This window comes from Lethenteron reissneri, chromosome 24, assembly GCF_015708825.2.
Source record: "Lethenteron reissneri isolate LAM-NWPU_2019-01 chromosome 24, ASM1570882v1, whole genome shotgun sequence".
Lineage (NCBI taxonomy): Eukaryota > Metazoa > Chordata > Hyperoartia > Petromyzontiformes > Petromyzontidae > Lethenteron > Lethenteron reissneri.
The window spans coordinates 1,387,115-1,411,287 of NC_083802.1; the positions used below are offsets into that span (position 1 = coordinate 1,387,115).

At 53.3% G+C, this 24,173-nt stretch overlaps 2 protein-coding genes across 2 annotated transcripts in view; both read right to left on the reverse strand.

The window, feature by feature from the left end:
* LOC133346384 (dihydropyrimidine dehydrogenase [NADP(+)]-like) overlaps positions 1–12,075 on the reverse strand; it is a 46,334-nt gene extending 34,259 nt beyond the window's left edge. The window contains exon 1 of the mRNA XM_061557903.1: positions 11,952–12,075. The gene's annotated coding sequence lies outside the window, so the exon portion shown is untranslated. The remainder of the gene's footprint in view (positions 1–11,951) is intronic.
* Positions 12,076–14,056: 1,981 nt separating this feature from the next.
* INIP (INTS3 and NABP interacting protein) lies at positions 14,057–22,700 on the reverse strand. The gene is made up of 4 exons (XM_061557905.1): positions 22,466–22,700; positions 18,442–18,526; positions 17,419–17,506; positions 14,057–16,062 (listed from the first exon to the last, which is right to left on the reverse strand). The coding sequence occupies exons 1-4, from the start codon at positions 22,659–22,661 to the stop codon at positions 15,967–15,969; spliced, it is 465 nt and encodes a 154-aa protein (XP_061413889.1). The 5' UTR covers positions 22,662–22,700; the 3' UTR covers positions 14,057–15,966.
* Positions 22,701–24,173: the final 1,473 nt, after the last annotated feature.

The window sequence follows — 24,173 nt, forward strand, 5'->3', positions numbered from 1 at the left end:
CGTGACCACGCCCAGCTCCACCGTGACCACGCCCAGCTCCACCGTGACCACGCCCAGCTCCACCGTGACCACGCCCAGCTCCACCGTGACCACGCCCAGCTCCACCGTGACCACGCCCAGCTCCACCGTGACCACGCCCAGCTCCACCGTGACCACGCCCAGCTCCACCGTGACCACGCCCAGCTCCACCGTGACCACGCCCAGCTCCACCGTGACCACACCCAGCTCCACTATGGCCCCGCCCTCCAACGGCTCAACCCCCACAGACACTAAAATGCTTCCAATGCTGTGGCCTAAATCGGGAAAATAATAAAAAATATAATAAACATGTCAATATATAACGTGCGACGTTTCGTGAAATGGCCCTTTTTTGGCGCTATTGCCCCACAACCCAGTCCCCACGACGTTGTTGTCCATTGCCCCGAAACGTCGCCTGTGGTATCGACCATGAATGTAAAGACCGCGGTGTTATATTGGACGAAGGGGGGTTTAGAGTCGATCATTTTTGTTGTTATTTGTGCATCACCGCCAACAGCAGCAGCAGCCATCTCCGTCCGGGTCCTCCGGGTTTTCCCTCCATATTTTGTAAAAGACAAGCCATGCGTTTAGACGACTTAGATTCGCTTTGCTGCTATAAATGTACAAATGATACGCCACTTCGATGAGCTGGTAGGAACGTTGGGTTGCTCGGTCAATGGCCAGGGTCAACGGCGGCGTGGTGTATTCCGCAAATATGTCCGACTGTGAGGGCGGGCACAAGCCGGCGTGAGTAGGTTAAACGTTGAGTTTTATAAGGGCACCACGGGGTGACCAGGTCCTCCCCACACAGCCCCACCCCTCCCACCCCCCACCCAGCCCAGCCCTTCCCCACCCAGCCTTTCCCCACCCTCCCCCTCCCCACCCAGCCTCTCCCCACCCAGCCCCTCCCCACCCTCCCCACCCTCCCCACCCAGCCCCTCCCCACCCTCCCCACCCAGCCCCTCCCCACCCTCCCCACCCAGCTCCTCCCTGCACGACGGACACAATAATCCCCTGTGGGCTGGTGTAACCTGGCGGTTCCTACCAGTATAAGTCAATGCCCTCGGTGGGCTTTGCCTGGTAGGATGTTGATGGTTTAGTTTCATATTTGTGTGTTTGGGCGACTTGTTAACCTGTTGTGCTGTTTGTTGTTGTCACGTTCTTAGCCCGTGCCCCGGCTGGGCATCTGTGAAAAATATCTTTCTAGCTCATCGGATTCCTCCTGCAGTACAAATAGATTATGATTCTGAACCCAATCGCTGTTGGCCCCAGCCCTGTCTCGCAATAGCTCCTCCCACTTAATCTAGCCCCCGCCCCCTTCCCGCAATAGCTCCTCCCACTTAATCTAGCCCCGCCCCCTTCCCGTAATAGCTCCTCCCACTTAATCTAGCCCCGCCCCCTTCTCGCAATAGCTCCTCCCACTTAATCTAGCCCCGCCCCCTTCCCGCAATAGCTCCTCCCACTTAATCTAGCCCCGCCCCCTTCCCGTAATAGCTCCTCCCACTTGATTTAGCCCCGCCCCCTTCCCGTAATAGCTCCTCCCACTTAATTTAGCCCCGCCCCCTTCCCGTAATAGCTCCTCCCACTCAATTTAGCCCCGCCCCCTTCTCGTAATAGCTCCGCCCACTTAATTTAGCCCCGCCCCCTTCCCGTAATAGCTCCTCCCACTTAATCTAGCCCCGCCCCATTCCCGTAATAGCTCCTCCCACTTAATCTAGCCCCGCCCCCTTCCCGTAATAGCTCCTCCCACTTAATCTAGCCCCCGCCCCCTTCCCGCAATAGCTCCTCCCACTTAATCTAGCCCCCGCCCCCTTCTCGTAATAGCTCCTCCCACTTAATCTAGCCCCGCCCCCTTCTCGTAATAGCTCCTCCCACTTAATTTAGCCCCGCCCCCTTCTCACAACAGCCCCACCCTGTGGCCCCGTCCCATCCGCCGTGTCCCGACTTGACCCCTCCAGCCGGCGAGAGTCCGAGGGACACGTTGCTCGTGACGGCTGCGCGTGGAACTTCTTTCGCGAGGCAACCACTCGGCAGTCGGCCGCGGGTTGCCCTTGGCAACGTTGTCGCGCGCAGGGAGAGAGATCCAACCGAGTTCCTACCCAGAATCAGTTTATTGCTGCTGCTTGGATGAATCCGAAGAGCTGTAAAGCGCTTCTTCACAGATGTCCAGTAGCGGGCGGGTCAGAGTGTTACAACAACAACAACAAACAACGCAGAAAAAACGACGATCGGAGTGCAAAATATCGAAAAGTTAAACCACTTTCTAAAACAAAATACTAATAAAACTAAACAACCTTTTTTTTCTTAGCAGGCAAAGCGCACTGAGCTATTCACTTTCTTTTCAGAAGCGCCCTGGCCACAAATGAAAGCTTCAACAAAGTGGCCTCACGTGCGGAAATTTATAGCAGCAGCGAAAACATCGAACTAATCTGACCCTCCACCACGTCAAGACCCGACCTAATTCGAGATGTGAAGTGTTCGTGACTGCAAGGATTCATACTCTTTGGTTTTGTCGGTAAAGTCACGTCGGTGAAAAATAAATTAAATCACGACGTTTCGGAGGCAACACAAGCTTCCGTCTTCAGGTGGAACCGTCACAGCAAAATTACTGTGTCAAGTCCCACTTGATACAGTAAGCTTGTGTTGCCTCCGAAACGTCGTGATTTAATTTATTTAAATGGTTTACCTACGTGACTTTACCGAAAAAACCAAAGAGTAAGAACCTACCTGCTGTACCCACTCCCGTCCCTACGTGATCCACCAATCCCCCCTCCCGAATAAGCAAATGTTACAGTGACCGACAGTTAAATAGAAAACACGAGTCGGTCAGGCGCGTCATCATATGGCACGCCGGTGACGTCACAACGACATACGTTTCCATGCGAAGAAAGCGACACCGCGCGGACGTCGTGACGGAGCATCTGTGATGTTGACGTTTTTGTCTCTCCCCTTCAGCCCTTCGTGCTGTCGACTTCGCAATGCCCGACATCACTGACCGACTGCCATTCTTTCTCGAAGACTCGCGCAGGTCAACCAGAGACTCGCCGCAGAGACCCACGGACGCACGTCGAAATCTCATGGACTCGCGCAGAGACCCACAGCATCGAAATAAAACCACCACGAGCTCACACGCAGAGACCCATAACCTCGCAGAGACCGACAGACATCGGTCTGAGCCATCGACTCACACCCCAATAACCAATACCCGTCATTCGCCGCTAAGTGGCGGTGACGTTACCACAGCACCCATGCCAGGCTAGGTGCACTTTGAGGCCACGTGTCGTATCGAAGGCTCCGCTGCTGACAGGTCACGGGACAGACCCAGCAGGTGCCACGAGTTGACCGACTGAAATGACTGGCAGATGTACCAGCCGTGCCCTCCTACTGTGCCAACACGCTGGATTTTATCCGCCACGCGCTCCCGCTCGTTGTTGTGAGCGTCGCTCCGCTGCCCTCCGTTGTTGTTGGGAGGGCGACTGCCTCCAGCTGACCGGTAGCGTCCTTCCCGACCCTCCTCCGACTCGCACACGGACCCATAGGCGCGTACACGACCCACAGATTCGGGTGAGAGACTCATCGACTCCCTGGTCTCCTAGATTTGAAGTTTTCGTGACTGCAAGGATCCATACTCTTTGCTTTTTTCGGTAAAGTCACGTAGGTGAAAAACAGAATAAAATAAATTAAAAGGAAAACAACTAAATTAAAACAAATCACGACGTATCGAAGGCAACACAAGAGCCTCCGTCAAATTACTGTAGTGCTCTTTGGTTATTTCGGTAAAGTCACGTATAAAGAGAAAATATTAAATTAAATACTAGCATACGACGTTTCTATTGCAACACAAGCAATCATCATCAGGTATAAATGAAATAGAAAGACAAATCTAGTATACTTAGAAATGTAATGTAATACAACAGAGAGCCGGATAACATAACGGTCAACACCCTACCTGGTTGATTACGTTCTTCCTGAGAATGATAAATTTGAGAGAGAGATAAAACACAGAACCAGAGACATATAGACAGACATATAAGCAGACAGATATCACAGAGATACATAGAGAGAGACACATACATAGGTACACAAAGAAATTACAAAATTACTGTACCACTGTAGTGCTACAGTAATTTTGCTGGAGCAGCCACCTGACGACGGAGGCTTGTGTTGCCTTCGAAACGTCGTGATGTGTTTTCATTTAGTTGTTTTCATTTTAATTTATTTAATTTTGTTTTTTTACCTACGTGACTTTACCGAAAAAACCAACGAGAATGGATCCTCATCTCCTCTTCGCAAGTTCAATCTCAAGGCCTTACCACCCCCCCCCTTTCTCCCCTCTCTCTCTCTCTCCGTCTCTCTACAATGCAACTACGTCCGGCTGTGTCTGCACAGCGCCGTGAGACGCGGTCGCTCAATCCGCGATGTAAATCCACACCTGCAATGTGGGCGTAGAGTCGCTGGAGGCGTTTGTCGTCGTCCGGAGTGGCAAACACACGGCCGAGCCGCAGTCCGTCATCGCTGATCCTGTGGATGGGACTCCACGGTGAGGAGCGGCTGCATCTGACTCGGCTTGAGTCAGAGGCAGAGTGATTTGAGAATTCTTCATCCACGCGAATGATGGTGGTGATGATGATGATGTTGATCATTACGCTGCTGCCACTGATTGAAGCAGCTGCTGATGATGATTGTGCTGCCGTTTCTACTGCTGCTGATGATGTTGTTGTTGTGGCTGGCGGTCTTGGGGATGCTTTTGCAGCTGTTGATGATAGTACAGATATTTCTGCGACTGTTGCTTCTGATGATACTGGCTGCTGCCGATGATTATGATCATAATAACGCTGCGGTGGTGATGATGATTACTGTGTTCATGACGACGATATTTCGGCTCACGATTATGATGCTGATGCTCTTGTTGTTGCTGCTGCTGCTGTTGCTGATGATGACGACGACGAAGACGATGATGATGAAGAGTCGGCGTGTGTAGAAGTCGCCCGCTGTCAGGGCTCCCTACGGCTACGTGTATTCTTAAGCAATAACAGCGACATCTGTATTATTCACCAAGAATACACGTGGCCGGCGGGGCCGATGCTGCTGCTGCTGATGCCAGTTCTGGCGCTGCTGCTGCTGGTGCAGATTGTGTTGATGGTGATGTTGCTGATATCACATCTGCTGATGCTGTTGTTGCTGATGTTGACGATTGTGTTTATGATGCTACTGTTGCTGCTGTTGCTGCTGATGATGATGATGATATCACCTCTGCTGATGATGCTGCTGTTGATGATGGTGATGATTGTGTTGATGGTGCTGCTGCTGATATCACCTCTGCTGATACTGCTGCTGTTGATGATGATGATTGTGTTGATGATGCTGTTGTTGCTGCTGCTGTTGCTAATATCACATCTGCTGCTGCTGCTGATGGTGTTGCTACCAGTTCTGGTGCTGCTGCTAATGGTGCTGATTGTGTTGCTGGTGCTGCTGCTGATATCACATCTGCTGATGATGCTGCTGTTGATGATTGTGTTGATGGTGCTGCTGCTGATATCACCTCCGCTAATGCTGTTGTTGATGATGTTAATGATTGTGTTGATGATGATGTTGTTGCTGCTGCTGTTGCTGATATCACCTCTGCTGATGCTGTTGTTGATGATGTTAATGATTGTGTTGATGATGCTGCTGTTGCTGATATCACCTCTGCTGATGCTGTTGTTGATGATGTTAATGATTGTGTTGATGATGCTGCTGTTGCTGATATCACCTCTGCTGATGCTGTTGTTGATGATGTTAATGATTGTGTTGATGATGCTGTTGCTGCTGCTGCTGATATCACATCTGCTGCTGCTGATGATGTTGATTATTGTGTTGATGGTGCTGCTGCTGTTGTTGCTACTGCTGCTGACTTCACCTCCGCTGGTGCTGCTGCTGCTGATGATGTGGATGATTGTGTTGATGGTGTTGCTGCTGTATGCTACTCCTATCACATCTGTTTCTGCTACTGATGTTGCTGCTTGTGTTGATGGTGCTGCTGATGGTACTGATTGTGTTGATGGTGGTGCTGTTACTGCTGTTGTTGGCGCTGCTGGTGCAGTTGTTGCTGCCTCTCCTGCTGTTGTTGGCACAATTGTTGTTGTTGCTGCTGCTGCCGCTACGAGTTGGGGTATCACCACCACCTCACAAGCATTACTCACTCTCAATATCACCATCCTCCAATCTAAATAATCTCACCATACCGGCATCCTCATCGTCAGCATTGTGACCATAATCGGCAGCTTATGTCACTCATAGCAATCCCTCTTCCTATCAGCATCGCAAGTCTCTGTCCCTGTATCGGCGTCCCATCAACATCATCACACCCATCATCCAACACAACACCCCTGCCTATCGCTCGCCCTGCATTTCCCCTGCCTCTCCCCCCTCTCCCTTCCCTCCCCCCTCTCCCTTCCCTCTCCCTGCCTCTCCTCTTCCCCTTAATCTCCCATCTCTCTGTCACTCCCTGTGCCTCCTCTCCTCTGTCTCACGCGGTGGTATTTATCTCCCTGCCGCTCCCCGTCTCTCCCCGACTCTCCCTACATCTCCCTGCATCTCCCATCTCCGGTGTCTCCGCCACTCCCTGCGTCTCCCCTCCCCACTCGTATCCACTCCCCACCCGCCCCCATCTCCCCGCTGGGAGTGGCTCGTGCACGCGCTACTAAGCGAAGGGGGGCGCGCGGGAGAGAGGGGAGGGGGAGCACGAGAGAGGCAAAAGGAGGAGGGGTGATGCTGGGGGAGCGGGGGGAAGAGGAGTTGGAAGCGCGCACGAGAGGGGGGGGGGGGGGAGCGCGCGGGAGAGAGTAGAGCGCGAGAGAGAGGGGGAAAGGGGAGCGCGTGGGAGAGGGGGAGAGAGAGGAGATGAGGAGCATGTGGGATAGAGGGGAGCGTGTGGGAGAGGGGGAGAGAGGGGAGATGGGGAGCGTGTGGGAGAGAGGGGAGAGCGCGAGAGAGGGGAGAGCGCACAAGAGAGAGACAGAGGGGAGGGGAGAGAGGGCAGCGCGCGAGAGAGGGAGGGGATGGGGGTGGGGGGAGTGGAGAGCGCGCGGAAGAGAGGGGAGCGTACGGGAGAGGGAGGGGGTTGAAGAGTGTGGAGAGTGGGGAGTGGTGGTAGGGAGAGAAGGGAGAGAGGGAGTGGTGGTGAAGAGTGGGGAGAGAGGGAGTGGTGGTAGGGAGAGTGGGGGGAGAGGGGAGTGGTAGTAGGGAGAGTGGGAGAGGGAGGGTGGTGGTAAGGAGAGAGGGGAGTGGTGGTAGGGAGAGTGGGGAGAGAGGGGAGTGTTGGTAGGGAGAGAGGGGAGTGTTGGTAGGGAGAGTGGGGAGAGAGGGGAGTGTTGGTAGGGAGAGAGGGGAGCGAGAGGGTGGTGGCAGGGAGAGGGGGGAGTGTTGGTAGGGAGAGAGGGGAGTGTTGGTAGGGAGAGAGGGGAGCGAGAGGGTGGTGGCAGGGAGAGGGGGGAGTGTTGGTAGGGAGAGTGGGGAGAGGGGGGAGCGCGCGTGCGCGTGGGCGAGGGCTGCACGCGCCGTGCATGACAATGGGGTCGGGGGCGCCGCGCGGCGTCGCGTGGGGACACACGGGTGGGGGGCGGGGGGGCGGGGGGGGGGGCGGGGGGCTGCTGCTGCTGGGGTCTGGATCGGGGGTCTTGGCCTGCGGGGGTCCTAGCAATGGGAGATGAGCGCTAAAGGGGCGCGGTTCATCGGGATCTGGGGTCGGAACGAGCAACGGGGGCTCTAGGTGGTCTCGAGTCCTGAGGTTATGGTGCCCTGGGGTTGGGCACGAAAGACGGCGGAAAGGGTCCTTGAGGCCTCATGGGGTCTTGGGTAAGGGGGTCCTGTGGCTTTGGGGTCTTTGGAGAGCGAGGCGGGGTCCCCGCTGCCTGGGGTTCTGGGCCGCCGAGGTGAGGGCTGGAGACGGGGGGTGGGGGGCCGCGTGGAGGCGCTAGAGGTCGCTGTCTCGCCAGGAGCACGCTTCAGCACCAGGGACAGCACCCCGCCTCGTCTCAACGCACAACACCCACCGCTCTCCCCTCACCGCTCTCCCCTCACCGCTCACCCACCGCTCACCACCCACCGCTCACCACCCACCACTCACCCACCGCTCACCGCTTACCCACCGCTCACCACCCACCACTCACCCACCGCTCACCCCTCACCGCTCACCCACTGCTCACCCACCGCTCACCACCCACCACTCACCCACCGCTCACCCACCGCTTACCCCTCACCGCTCACCCACCGCTCACCCACCACTTACCCCTCACCCACCGCTTACCCCTCACCCACCGCTCACCCACCGCTCACCCACCGCTCACCCACCGCTCACCACCCACTGCTCAACTCGTTCGCTGCACCGCACTCGTCAGTCGGTCACCACGTGGCCCAGATCCAGGGTCGGGTCCCTGGGTGCCCCCCCACCTCCTCCCTCTCGCTTCTTGACCCGCATAGCCCCCCCCCCACCCCCCAACCTTTAACCCCGAGGCTACGACTTTGCAAACGCGATACCCAAAGGAGAAACACGGAAGAGAGAGAGAGACAGGGAGAGAAACGGGGTGGGAGACAGAGAAGGGCACGGAGGAGGGGGGATAGACAGGGAGACAGCGAGGGAGATACGTAGACGGGGACACGGGGAGAAACGTGGGAGGCGACGAGTAGACCAAGTCAGCGATCGATGGGGTGAGAACGGGAGACATGAAGACAGGGAGACGGCTGTGGGGGGGGTAGGAGTAGTTGGACTGCCGCGTGCTGTGCGATGGACATTAAAGACCCTGTGGCGCCATTGACGCGCGCGGGACATTGTGTGCCCAGTGCCGGACCCCTCGGGCCGAGTCTGCCCAAAGTCGCCCCGGGGGCAGCCGCGGCGCCCAGACCCCAGCGCTCGGGGCAGCAACAGGTTGCGAGTGAGCCCCCAGTTCAGGGAGTTCAGGGAGCTCGGTGAGCGGAGTTTGCTGCCGGTTAGCACGGTCGGCTGCGTACGGTGCGAACGAAGTTCAACGCGCTGCGCGTGCTTGTACTGCGAGCACCGGTGCCACGGGGTGTACGGCGGAAACATCGCCCCACCAGCAGACGCGCTGACGTGGAATTCGCCACGCGTGCTAAACCGCGGGGTGAATTCAGTGGGCCATGGCACACGAAAGACAAAGATCCCCCGTATAGCCTCTTGTTTAAAGGAATGTTTGAGCAAGTGCTGTTAGCGAGTGCCTATTAACGCTGGCGAGCACTACGCCCGGACGCCTTTGTCTCCCTAGTGGCGATGCTTAACACACACACACCGCACCACGGAACTCATTTGAAGGCTGAAACGAGCATATACACCCGTCGCACACGAGACATTCTAACGAACACAGCTCTCCTGCTCGCACACCCCACAGCACCATACGCACTGCACATGCCGCATACGCACTACACAGACACCACACACACAGACACCACAATTACTACATACCACCCCTACTTTCACGACAAACACAGCGCGCACAAACAGAACACACCGTGCACAACACGGTGCATCCCAAACGCACACCACGAATATGCAGGTAGCACGTGCACACCACCCACCCACACCCCCACACACCCAAGATCACAATGCCAAGCCGTCACCCCAAACCCTGACGCGCACTCCACTCACTGTGGCCTCCACCACCACCACCACCTCCACCACCACCACACCCTCGAACCGGCAGCGCCAACATCCTTAGATCGCGTGAAATATAAAATGCGTCGCTCAACCCGCCGCCACCACCATCCGACATAGGCAATTAGCGCAAAGCCTACGCGTTAAACGAACACCCACCGCCGTCGCATATAACCACAAGCAGCCACGCACACCAATGCACACATGCAAAGATCCCCTATATAGCCCGTGCACACACACATACATACACCCATGCACACACACAAACATACACACAGGCCTACACACCAATGCAACAAACTACACACACACATACCCATACAGACACACTCCACACACAAACATAGCCCTCAACACACACATGCCCATACATACACGTACACGCCTCTACACACATCCACTACACACACAAAAACAAAGACCCCCCATATAGCGTTAACGGATTGTTGGGGCAAGTGCTGTTAGCGAGCAGCACCTATGAAGGCCGGTGCGGCACACGAGGGGGTGGGTGGCTAGCACCACGCCCGGCCGCCTTTGTCTCCCTCGTGGCGATGTTTACACATCTCACCAGGTACTCATGTTGAGTCAGAGTCGACCTAGCGGAGGCCCAGGACCTGTTTATGTAAATGTCACCGGTGTTGGCGCTAATTGATACGCTACCGCTCCCCCTACACGTGCACACGCCCTACACACACACAATCACTACACACCCTACACACACAACCCCTACACACACACACACAACCACTACACACCCTCACCCTACACACACACAACCACTACACACCCTACACACACACTACACACACTCACCCTACACACACACTACACACCCTACACACACAAAATCACTACACACCCTACACACACAACCCCTACACACACACACAACCACTACACACCTTCACCCTACACACACAACCACTACACACCCTCACCCTACACACACACCCTACACACACAACCACTACACACCCTACACACACACCCTCACCCTACACACACAACCCCTACACACCCTCACCCTACACACACACAACCACTACACACACAACCACTACACACCTCACCCTACACACACACACACAACCACTACACACACAACCACGACACACCCTCACCCTACACACACAACCCCTACACACAACCACTACATACCCTCACCCTACACACACAACCCCTACACACACAACCACTACACACACAACCACTACACACCTCACCCTACACACACACACACACAACCACTACACACCTCACCCTACACACACACACACACAACCACTACACACACAACCACGACACACCCTCACCCTACACACACAACCCCTACACACACAACCACTACACACCTCACGTTACACACACACAACCACTACACACACAACCACTACACACACACACACAACCACTACACACACAACCACGACACACCCTCACCCTACACACACAACCCCTACACACAACCACTACACACCCTCACCCTACACACACACACAACCACTACACACAACCACTACACACCCTCACCCTACACACACACACACAACCACTACACACACAACCACTACACACCTTCACCCTACACACAGACACACAACCACTACACACCCTCACCCTACACACAGACACACAACCACTACACACACAACCCCTACACACCTTCACCCTACACACACACAACCACTGCAAACTCTCACCCTACACACACCCTCAGCCGAACCAACACGCCCTACACACACATACTCTATCCCTACACACACACTAACCCTACACACCCTCCTCCCCTTACAGACACTCTCACCCTACACAACCCTCTCCCTATACACACCCGACACACACCCTCCCCCTACACACACCCTCCCCCCACACCCTTACACGCACCCTTACACACACCCACAACCTACACATACCCTCCCCTTACCCACACCCTACACGCACTCACACCCTTACACACACCCAACACGCACACCCTGCACGCACACCCTGCACGCACACCCACACCCTTACCCACACCCTTACACACACCCTCCCCTTACCCACACCCTTACACACATCCGACACGCACACACACACCCTGCACGCACGTTACAGCGCTGTTCAAACCCGAGGCGGGGACCCGCTCCGGAGACGGGAGGGTGGGGAAGGTCCCCTCGAATAACCCGCATAGCTCCTCGCGGGTCCCCTGTAGAACCCCCGTGTCCCCTCCGCGATCATCTCCGACGATCCCCTTCGGGTCCCCGCGACCCCCCCCCCCGCCCCCCGTGGGTCCCCCGAGAGCGCTTACCGGGACCCAGGGCGGCTCCAGCGATAAGGGCGCGGCTCCAGCTGACGCCGATGATGTTGATGGTGGTGGTGGCGGCGGTGGTAATGGTGATGTCGATGATGGTCGTGGCGGTGATGGTGGTGGTGATGATGTCGGTGATGTTTTATGATGATAGTGCTACAGATGCTGCTGCTGCTGCTGGTGAAGAGTACCATGATGATGGTGTTGATGATAATGCTGATGCTGAACGATGCAGATGTTTACGGTGATGCTGATGACGATGATGGTGCTGTTTGCTCGCTCCTGCCGCTGTCGAAGATGTTGCTGCCGATGGATGCTGATGACTCCCGTTGAAGGCGGGAACGGGCGTAACCCGTGGTGCTCGAGCGTGGTGTGAGACTGTGCGTGTGTACGTATTTGTGTGGACCTGTTTGTATGTTGGTATGCATGTGATTTAGGCGAGTGCGTAATTACGTGGTGATTTACGTGTATAGTTACGTCTGTGTATTGTACTCTGTGGGTGTGTGTAAATCTGTGTGTGTGAATGTGTATGGCACTTGTGTATTTTATACACGCGCGCGCGCGTGTGTGTGTGTGTGTGAACCTAGGGTTGGCGTGAAGGGGGTCCCTGTGTGAATGAGGGCTCCCCGGCAGACAGAGAGGGACCTGTTGGGAGGGGTCCCCTTGGGTGGGTGGGAGGGAGGGGGGACCGGGTGTCGAGGGGATCTGGAGCAGGAGACGCAGATTGAGTGAAAACCGCGCCCCAAGCTTGAGGGGCGGGAGAAGCGAGGAAGGGAGGGGGAGAGGGGGAGGGAGATGGGGAGAGGGGGATGGGGAGAGGGGGGAGATGGGGAGAGGGGGAGGGAGATGGGGAGAGGGGGAGGAGATGGGAAGAGGGGGAGGAGATGGGGAGAGGGGGAGGGAGATGGGGAGAGGGGGAGGGAGATGGGAGAAGAGAGAGGCAGAAGGGGGAGAGCGAGGGAAGAGAGAGGCAATGGAGAGGGAGTGTTAGAAGAGGGACCACACGTTGTTTTTCTGCAGTTGCTTAGCACGGGGCCCAAAGGTAAAAATAACACGAAGAGACCACCGGCAACGAACGGCAACCTTAAAGTAGTCATGGACGAGAGTGAACGCGTTTCTTGAACTGCGCAACGATGGTCAGAGCTTTTGGCAGGGGTTTGGTGGGGGGGAGTGGGACAAGATGTTGGGAGGGAATTCGAGAGCGGAGGAGCAGTGCGAGAGAAGAATGGGAGGGAAGCTGACGGGGAACATTCACCCCATGATCGTAGTGGCGATGGAAGAGTGATACGCAGGTGACTGACCGCCGGTGAGCGAGCCGACTGTGGAATTAATAAGCGACTGCTGGGGAGGGGGGGGGTGCAAATGGGACTTCCCCCTTTTAGGGGCCCTCTGGTAGTGGCATTCATGTTCCGGGGCCCTATAGGGGCGCTCTCACATACTAATGGGGTTTCTATGCCCGTTCCGGGGCCGCGCGGCTTGGCGACCATTCACGTGACGGCCCCCCCCCCCTCCGCGACCATGCAGGGTTCGGGGCCCCTCATCACAGCCCCCCCCCCCCCAAAAAAAAATATCGGTCACCGGTGTGACGTCACTAAGCGTTGACATTATCAACGCAATGACGTCATTCCACGATGACCTCACTGGGCAGAGATCAACGGTGTTTTCTTGGATAACTATTTTTATTTTACCAGGTAAGTGAGCCAACTGAGGTACGTAGCGCTTTTTTTAGAAGCGACTCTGGCTATCACAGGTGGTAGCTCAACGAAGTGGCCTATCATCACGTGGACATTTCTTGTAAACGCGTGACGTTGATTCTACATGTGGAGAGAAACACTGCAGTACCCGAAGAATCCACGCGACCACGGAGAGAGACACCGCAAATGACCAATATACAGCAGCAGGCGTCAGGGTCTGGACTGAACCCACGTCCTCCTGCATAGCAAGCGAGGGAGTTAACATCTCACAACCACTGCTGCTGCTGCTGCGTTGGCAGTGGTGCACAAGAACAGATAAACACGCAACGCCCTGGTCAAGACTGTGACGCGAAAAGGAAAACAAATAGCTGACGTTTCGGGCAATGTCCCTTCTTTACAGCACATAGATCATTTACAAAAAGTGGGATTTTCCACATTTATTTTACAAATGAAACCTTCATATACAAATCAGTTTCGTGCGAATGCCAGCTTCATAGAATGACCGCATCTTGACATCAGCCGTCCCATATTGTTACTGAAACCTCATTGCTCAACTTGAGCAAACGTAGCAGCATCGCTCGCCTGTTTGTAAAAACTTGGCATGACGCTCTTGAACAACTTGAGACTGGGCGAGGCTTTTCCCGGTGTAAAACAGCAGAGTAGCATTTATTTTCCAAATATTTTTTTCAGGTGGTTCCCGATCGATTTCTCATCAGAAGGGGGGTGAGGAGGGGCGATAATTTTCGTGCTTTTTTTCTAAATTTGGCAAATTTAGACCCGCAACAGGGCACACGTGGCCCGCTCCTTGTCGAACGACGTCACAGGATCTTTTGACTTTCACCACGAAGCAGACCGCAGCGCGTGTTGTTTTATGGACCATGCTTAGCACAAAGATCCCCCGTGTAGCCTTTACAGACTGTCGGGGCAAGTGCTGTTAGCGAGCAGCACCTATGAAGGCCGGCACAGCACACGAGGGGGTCGGTAGTCAACACCACGCCCGGCCACCATTGTCTCCCAAGTGGTGATGTTTTACACATCGCATCAGGTACTCATTTGAGGATGGGTCAATCAAGGGGAGGCCCAGGACCGGTTCACATAATCGTCACTGGCTTTGACCGTGAGCAGGAATAGAACTCTGGTCGCCGGGTTTGTTGCGCAGCGCGCAAACCACTGCACTACCCACAATGCTGAATACACCAGCTGTATTATGTACCCTCATGACATCACATCGACATTGGTGTCATCGGAAGTGAGGAGTCTCAACTTTGAAAACTCATTTCTTTAGAACTGCTTTTTGTGTTTAGTTTTGTTGTCCTTCCCCCGCGCCTCTGATTAGCACGGTTTGGCTACGTGCGGTGCGAAAGAAGTACATACATCAAAAGCCAGACAGAAGACAACTCCATCCACGCCTCCGCAGAATTGACAGGACATGACCCTCAGTGTCTCCCCATGTCTCCCACCTGCCTCTCAAACCCCGTCTCATCTTTGCTCTTAAACTCACACTCGATGCCAATTACACCCACATCTGCCACTGTGACTTTCAGCTACGACAACTGTGAATTTTCAAATGTAATTGATCCTTTCTTTGGAGAGTTTTAACTATTGCTCATATTCTTTCTTTCTATACACTGATGTTTTGTTCGACGTTGCATACGAGTTTGCTTGCGGTTGTTTCATTTATCTCCGTAATTTTCTGCAAAAGCCGACCCCAGCTTGGGCTGGACACCTGTGAAAACGAGATTCAAGCTCACCGAGTTCTTCCAGCTTTCAATCCGATGTCAATCACCTGTCTCCATTTGTCATTCAGCACGTCCCTGTGTCGCCCACCTATCTGCCCCGTCCCAATTTATCGCACGCCTCTGTGTCTCCAATGCCTCCCAAAAGTCTCATGTCCCCTTGTCCCCAGCTAGCACGTCTTGCCGTGTCACTGCACCGCCCATCCTGCTGCCGTCTCTCCTGTGTCCCCATGCTTTCCCGCATCCCCCCTCCCCATGTCCCCATGTCCCGGCCTCACACGAGTCACACAAACGCACGTGCTTAATGTGACACCTTGAAGAGTGTGCGCGTCTGCGTGGGTGGGCGAGTCGTCTCAGCCAGCCAACCCAAAATAACCACCTGGGTCTGTCCCGTGACCTCCTGCCAGCGAGGCTTCCGACACTTCACGCAGCCTCCAAGTGCACCTAGCCCGGCACAAGAACCGTGGTGACGTCACAGTCACTCGGGGGCGAACGGAGGCTGTTGTTTCTGTTACTGGGCTGGTAGGATCAGGGATGACGGGGCTAGTGGGTTGGAGGCTGCGAGGAGGAGGCGAGCAGGGGGTGCTATTCGGGCTCCAGGCGAGGCAGCACGGGCAGAATGAGGTTCCCGAAGGCAGAGTCCTGCGTGATGAAGAATCCGAAGGAATGTGCATGTGCGTGCTGCAAAAACAAAGACAAAGATCCCCCGTATAGCCTTAACAGACTGTTGGGGCAAGTGCTGTTAGCGAGTAGCATCTAAGCATCGATGAAGGCCGGCACGGCACACGAGGGGGTGGGGTGGCCAGCACCACGCCCGGCCGCCTTTGCCTCCCGAGTGGCGATGTTTACACTCCGCGCCAGGTACTCATTTGAGGCTGAGTCGACCTAGGTGTTGGCTGTGAGTGGGAATTGAACTTGGGTGGCGAGGTTTGTGGCACACTACCGCTCCCCACGAATGCATGGTGTACACACAAGTATACACATAAACGCAGCATATAAGACACACACACGTGCACATGAATACGCACGTTTGCACAAGCAGGTAGACATCTATTTCAGCAATAGATGTAGCCGAGTCGATAGCCGTGTCGATAGCGGTGTCGGCTGTGGCGGAGTCTTTGCTGAGGTCTCGTCAGCTGTAGATGTGTCAGCTGTAGATGTGTCAGCTGTGACTGTGTCACTAGCTGTGTCACTAGCTGTGTCACTAGCTGTGTCAGCTGTAGATGTGTCAGCTGTAACTGTGCTAGCTGTAGATGTATGAGCTGTGACTGTGTCAGGGAGTGGCGTCTGGTCTGTATGGGCCATTGGGGTAGTGCCCAACCTAAACAATATTCAAATAAAAAAATGTAAAACACCAAATTAAAAAAAACTTGGCGTTTATTTCACAGACATCCAGTGCGCTGATTCAAACTCCTCCCGGGGAGTGTCACCATAAAAATAAAAGCGCCTCCAAATATCCTCTGTCCCAAGCCAATAATAAATAGCTGTCCTTCCAAGTTAATTTTGTATGGGGACAGCCCTGTGCAGTAGAGTCCCTCCCTCCCTCGCTCCGTGCGCTGCACCAACATTCGACCCAGCAGTCACCACCGTGGGCGGTGACACGGCCAAAAGCGCGTTTCAGAGCCTCGCGGTTCACAACCAGTACCTGCCCTGACTCATCGTGCCGTGTGTGATATCCACAACTATGACACTAACAATAACACGACGTGTTTCACTCACAGGGGACGTTAAAAATCCCGCGATGTCATTCGCCAAATACGAAAATTACTAAATTGGGATTAAACACACACTACCAATCATCGCCCCCTACTGGCACCAGACGAATGCCCCCAGATGACGCTTACAAATGAGAGACTTACGCTGGTCTCTTTTGAGTTGTCGCCTGGCAATTTGCAATATTGAAATGCGAGTGTCACCTGTGGCCGTGTCACCTGTGGCAGCGTGTCACCTGTGGCAGTGGGTCACCTGTGGCAGCGTGTCAGCTGTGGGTCAGGTGCGGCCGTGTCAGCTGTGGCAGCGTGTCAGCTGTGGCTGTACCTGCAGTGCTGCTTTCTGCTGCTGTGCCGTGTGCTGTAGCTCCGCGTGCTCCCGCATCTCCTTGGCGACGGGACGCGCCAACGTGAAACTACAAAGACAAATACAAATATCCCCCCTATAGCCTCAACAGATTGTAGGAGCATGTGCTGTTAGCGAGCACCTGTGAAGGCCGTAACGACACACGAGGGCGTGGTTGGTCAGCACCACGCTCGGCCGCCTTTGTCTCCCCAGTGGCTACACACGCACACACACACTCAGGCTCATCACCGCCCCGAAACTACAAGCACTGTGGTGGTGTGTGTGATGGTGTTGTGGTGTAGCGGTTAGCGAGCTGCACTTCGAACCCAGCGAAGTTCGATTCATGCTCACGGCCAACATCGGTAATGAGTATCTGAACCGGTTCCTAAGCCTCCCCTAGGTCGACTCGGCCTTAGATGAGCTCCTGGTGCGATGCGCTACGAGTCGGACCACCCAGGCTCACGGCCAACACCGGTGACAATTATATCAACAGGTCCTGAGCCTCCCCTAGGTCGATTCAGCATAAAATGAGCACCCGGTGCGGTGTGTAAACATCGCCACTGGAGAGACAAGAGGCGGCCGGGCGTGGTGTATGTGGTGGCGTCCTCATGAATCCCCTGTGTGGTGATGTGTGTGGTGGTGGTGTGTGTGGTGGTGGGGTGTGTGTGGTGGTGGGGTGTGTGGTGGTGTGTGGTGGTGGTGTGTGTGGTGGTGTTGGTGTGTGGTGGTGGTGTGTGGTGGTGGTGTGTGGTGTGTGTGGTGGTGGTGGTGTGTGGTAGTGGTGGTGTGTGGTGGTGTGTGGTGGTGGTGTGTGTGGTGGAGGTGGTGGTGTGTGGTGGTGGTGTGTGGTGTGTGTGGTGGTGGTGGTGTGTGGTAGTGGTGGTGTGTGGTGGTGTGTGGTAGTGGTGGTGTGTGGTGGTGTGTGGTAGTGGTGGTGTGTGTGGTGGAGGTGGTGGTGTGTGTGGTGGAGGTGGTGGTGTGTGGTGGTGCAGTTGGCACTGCCACCTGCTCGCTGGCGTCTGTGACATCAGCTTCTTCTTCTCCTTGTTCAGCTCCGCCAGGATGGCCGCGCGGTTTTTATTCTGCACGTCTGGAGCACACGTGTCCACACACGTACAGCAGCCCTGATGGTAACGCTGCTGCTGCTAATATTATTGATATGGGTGAATTTATTAACGATGTTTTTGACAGTGATATTGTCGATACTGATGTTGACGATGATGATGATACTAATGTTGATGAGGTTTATGCAGTGGCGAGTTGTTAACTACCTTGCCTGGTAAACAGGAGGTCGTGGGTTCAATCCCTACCCTGACGCCTGTTGTATATTTGGAGTTTGCATGTTCTCGCTGCGGCCGCGTGGATTTTTCCCCGGGTCCTCCGGTTTTCCCCTCCACATTGAGAATCAACGTCACGCATTTTAGAGTATGTGGTTGCTCTAAATTTCCACGTGATGATAAGCAAAAAGCAACTTTGTTGAGCTGTCATTTGTGGCCAGGTCGCTTCTGAAAACGAGCTATAGAGCAGCCCAGTGGGCCTTACCTGGTAAAATACTCAATTGTTTATAGATTTATAGTTGTATTATTATTATTGTGGTGAATTTGATGTTGATGGTGGTGGTGAAGTTAGTGAACTGGCCTCACTCAAGACTTTTCTCAAGAGGGTCCTACAAAGTTTCCTCTGTCGGGGACGATGGTTCTGCTGTGTTAATACCAAATGAGTCGTAATTTTCAGCATTGGAATGTTTGGCCAATCCCAGTTCCATTGGGTGTGTGTGTGGGTTGCGCTATGGGAGGAATTCGGAGAACCCGGAGGAAACCCATGCAGAGCAGATGGAGAACATTCAAACTCCACTCACAAATTCACTCTCTGCAGAACAGGGGGAGATCACACAAACTCCACTCACTCTGTAGAACAGTGGCAGATCATACAAACTCCACTCACTCTGTAGAACAGGGGGGAGATCACACAAACTACACTCACTCACTCTCTACAGAACAGGGGGAGATCACACAAACCCCACTCACTCTGTAAAACAGGGGGAAATCATACAAACTCCACTCACTCTCTGCAGAACAGGGGGAGATCACACAAACTCCACTCACTCACTCTGCAGAACAGGGGGAGATCACACAAACTCCACTCCCTCTGTAGAACAGGGGAAGATCACACAAACTCCACTCACTCACTCTGTAGAACAGGGGGAGATCACACAAACTCCACTCACTCTGTAGAACAGGGGGAGATGACACAAACTCCACTCACTCTGCAGAACAGGGGGAGATCACACAAACTCCACTCACTCACTCTGTAGAACAGGAGGAGATCACACAAACTCCACTCACTCTGTAGAACAGGGGGGAGATCACACAAACTACACTCACTCACTCTCTGCAGAACAGGGGGAGATCACACAAACTCCACTCACTCTGTAAAACAGGGGGAAATCATACAAACTCCACTCACTCTCTGCAGAACAGGGGGAGATCACACAAACTCCACTCACTCTGTAGAACAGGGGGAGATCACACAAACTGCACTCACTCACTCTGTAGAACAGGAGGAGATCACACAAACTCCACTCACTCTGTAGAACAGGAGGAGATCACACAAACTCCACTCACTCTGTAGAACAGGGGGAAATGACACAAACTCCACTCACTCTGTAGAACACGGGGAGATGACACAAACTCCACTCTGTAGAACAGGGGGAGATCACGCAAACTCCACTCACTCACTCTGTAGAACAGGGGGAGATCACACAAACTCCACTCACTCTGTAGAACGGGGAGATCACACAAACTCCAGTCACTCTGTAGAACAGGGGGAGATCACACAAACTCCACTCACTCACTCTGTAGAACAGGGGGAGATCACACAAACTCCACTCACTCACTCTGTAGAACAGGGGGAGATCACACAAACTGCACTCACTCACTCTGTAGAACAGGAGGAGATCACACAAACTCCACTCACTCTGTAGAACAGGAGGAGATCACACAAACTCCACTCACTCTGTAGAACAGGGGGAAATGACACAAACTCCACTCACTCTGTAGAACAGGGGGAGATGACACAAACTCCACTCTGTAGAACAGGGGGAGATCACACAAACTCCACTCACTCACTCTGTAGAACAGGAGGAGATCACACAAACTCCACTCACTCTGTAGAACAGGGGGAGATCACACAAACTCCACTCACTCACTCTGTAGAACAGGGGGGATCACACAAACTCCACTCACTCACTCTGTAGAACAGGGGGAAATCACACAAACTCCACTCACTCTGTAGACCAGGAGGAGATCATACAAACTCCACTCACTCACTCTGTAGAACAGGGGGAGATCACACAAACTCCACTCACGCACTCTGGAGAACAGGAGGAGATCACACAAACTCCACTCTGTAGAACAGGGGGAGATCACACAAACTCCACTCACTCACTCTGTAGAACAGGGGGAGATCACACAAACTCCATTCACTCGCTCTGTAGAACAGGGGGAGATCACACAAACTCCATTCACTCTGTAGAACAGGAGGGGATCACACAAACTCCACTCTGTAGAACAGTGGGAGATCACACAAACTCCACTCACTCTGTAGAACAGGGGGAGATCACACAAACTCCACTCTGTAGAACAGGGGGAGATCACACAAACTCCACTCACTCACGCTGTAGACCAGGGGGAGATCATACAAACTCCACTCACTCTGTAGAACGGGGAGATCACACAAACTCCACTCACTCTGTAGAACAGGGGGAGATCACACAAACTCCACTCACTCACTCTGTAGAACAGGGGGAGATCACACAAACTCCACTCACTCTGTAGAACAGGGGGAGATCACACAAACTCCACTCACTCACTCTGTAGGACAGGGGGAAATCACACAAACTCCACTCACTTGCGCTGTAGAACAGGGGGAGATCACACAAACTCCACTCACTCACTCTGTAGAACAGGAGGAAATCACACAAACTCCACTCACTCTGTAGAACAGGGGGAGATCACACAAACTCCACTCACTCACTCTGTAGGACAGGGGGAAATCACACAAACTCCACTCACTTGCGCTGTAGAACAGGGGGAGATCACACAAACTCCACTCACTCACTCTGTAGAACAGGGGGAAATCACACAAACTCCACTCACTCTGTAGAACAGGGGGAGATCACACAAACTCCACTCACTCACTCTGTAGGACAGGGGGAAATCACACAAACTCCACTCACTTGCGCTGTAGAACAGGGGGAGATCACACAAACTCCACTCCCTCTGTAGAACGGGGAGATCACACAAACTCCACTCACTCTGTAGGACAGGGGGAGATCACACAAACTCCACACTACCATGGTGATGATGATATTGATCATGGTGATGATGATGGTGATGATGGTGATGTTGTTGATGTTGTTGATGATGTTGATGGTGATGATGATGTTGTTGATGATGATTATGTTGATGTTTTGATGATGGTAATGTTGTTGATGATGTTGATGGTAATGATGTTGATGATGGTGATGATTATGATGGTGACGATGTTGATGGTGATGATGGTAATGTTGATGATGATGGTGATGATGGTAATGTTGATGATGATGGCGATGCTGTTAATGATGATTATGATGGTGATGATGGTAATGATGATGTTGTTGATGATGGTGATGTTAATGGTGATGATGATGCTGTTGATGATGATGATGGTGATGTTGATGATGGTGATGATGATGGTGATGATGATGTTGATGATGATTATGATGGTGATGATGATGATGGTAATGATGATGGTGATGATGATGCTGTTGATGATGATGATGTTGATGATGATGGTGATGATGATGTTGGTGGTGATGATGATTATGATGGTGATGATGATGATGGTAATGATGATGGTGATGATGATGTTGATGACGATGGTGATGATGTTATTGTTGATGTGGACGTTGTTGTTGTTGACGTTGTTGACGTTGTTGATGTTGTTGACGTTGTTGACGTTGTTGATGTTGTTGATGTTTCCCCCTCACCTTGTGACGGGCCGCTCGCCATGTCGCTGCCTTTCGCGCCTACGGAGGCCGCCGCGCGCACTCCAATTCCGTAGTTCACATACGCAAGACGCCCAAACGTCAACAGCAGCAACAACAAACAAACAAACCACGCAAACACGTTCGGCAGTAACACGCGTGGCCTTTCAAAGAGAGACAGTACAAGATATATATACATATAATAGGCGACGTTTCGGGAAATGTCCCTTATCCGTAGCGCATGCGAACTACGATTTGTAACGTACGAATTCTGATGACGTCATCGCTGTGCTGCGATCGGCGCCATCTTACTCGGGGGTCAGAGAACTTTAAAAGTCAAAACATTTTTTATTGAAATTTAAAATGTTATTATTCTGCGTTGGCGCCCACAAGCCACAAACAACTAGACGCTTGTGGGTTTAAAAGTGGGAAAAATACGATGTATTACGCATCGGGGTTAATGCTAAGGCAACGTACGGTGCAAAAGAAGTGATACACCCGTACGGCCATCTTACTCAGGGTTCAGATAATGAAACTTTTAAAAGTCAACATTTTTTATGGAAATTTTAAATTGTATTATTCTTCATTGGCGCGCACAAATAACGAAGCAACTCGACGCGTTCGCTTGTGTAACACCGTGGCTTTAAAAGGGGAAAAATTGGATGTATTACATATCGGGGTAATGGGGTTAGCTACGTACGGTGCAAAAGAAGTTCAACAGACACACATTAACGCCATCTTACTCAGGGGTCAGATAACTTTAATAAAATTATGGCAATTAAACACATTCCTGCGGAGGGAGCTGGTAGGAACGTTGGGTTGCTCGGTCAATGGCCTGCAGGGTCAACGGCGGCGTGGTGTATTCCGCAAATATGCCCGACTGTGAGGGCGGGCACAAGCCGGCGTGAGTAGGTTAAACGTTGAGTTTTATAAGGGCACCACGGGGTGACCAGCCCCTCCCCACCCAGCCCCACCCTCCCCACCCAGCCCCTCCCCACACCAGTGACCATTATTTTGAACCGGTCCTGGGCCTCCTCCCCTAGGTCGACTCAGCCTCAAATGAGTACCTGGTGCGGTGTGTAGTAAGCATCGCCACTAAAAAGACAAAGGCGGCCGGGCGTGGTGTTTGGCCACCCACGCCCTCTTGTGCCGTACCGACCTTCAAAAGTGCTTCTCGCTAACAGCACTTGCCCCAACAGTCTGTTCAGGCTATACGGGGGATCTTTGTCTTAGTGGCTATGTAAAAGTGAACGGGGCTGAGAAAGAGGGAAGGCACTGCCAGCTGATCCTCGTGTCCTGCCTGGGCGAACCTCCCAGAAAGTGGTGGGTTACTCATACCCCAGGGCAAGACAAGAGGGGGACATTGTAGACTCTCTAGGTGCCTGTCTAGAACTGCGGTTGCTGCCTGTCAGTCACAATAAAATTTATCTTGGTGACCTAACACAAGCATACCACAATGGACTTGTATGTCGAACTTCTTTCGCACCGTACATAGCCAACCGTGCTAATCAGAGGTGCGGACTTCTTCAGGAACTGCTGCTGGTTTTTTACACGTGTGGTTTTTCAAGGCCTGCACTGTTTTAGAAGTTTGGATTAGGGGGCAATGATTGCCACGTTATCGTAATCGACGAAAATATGTAATCGGATTCTCTTAAAGAGTTGATTCTTCACGACACTGTGTCCGGCCACGATTTATTAGGCCGGGAGTTGG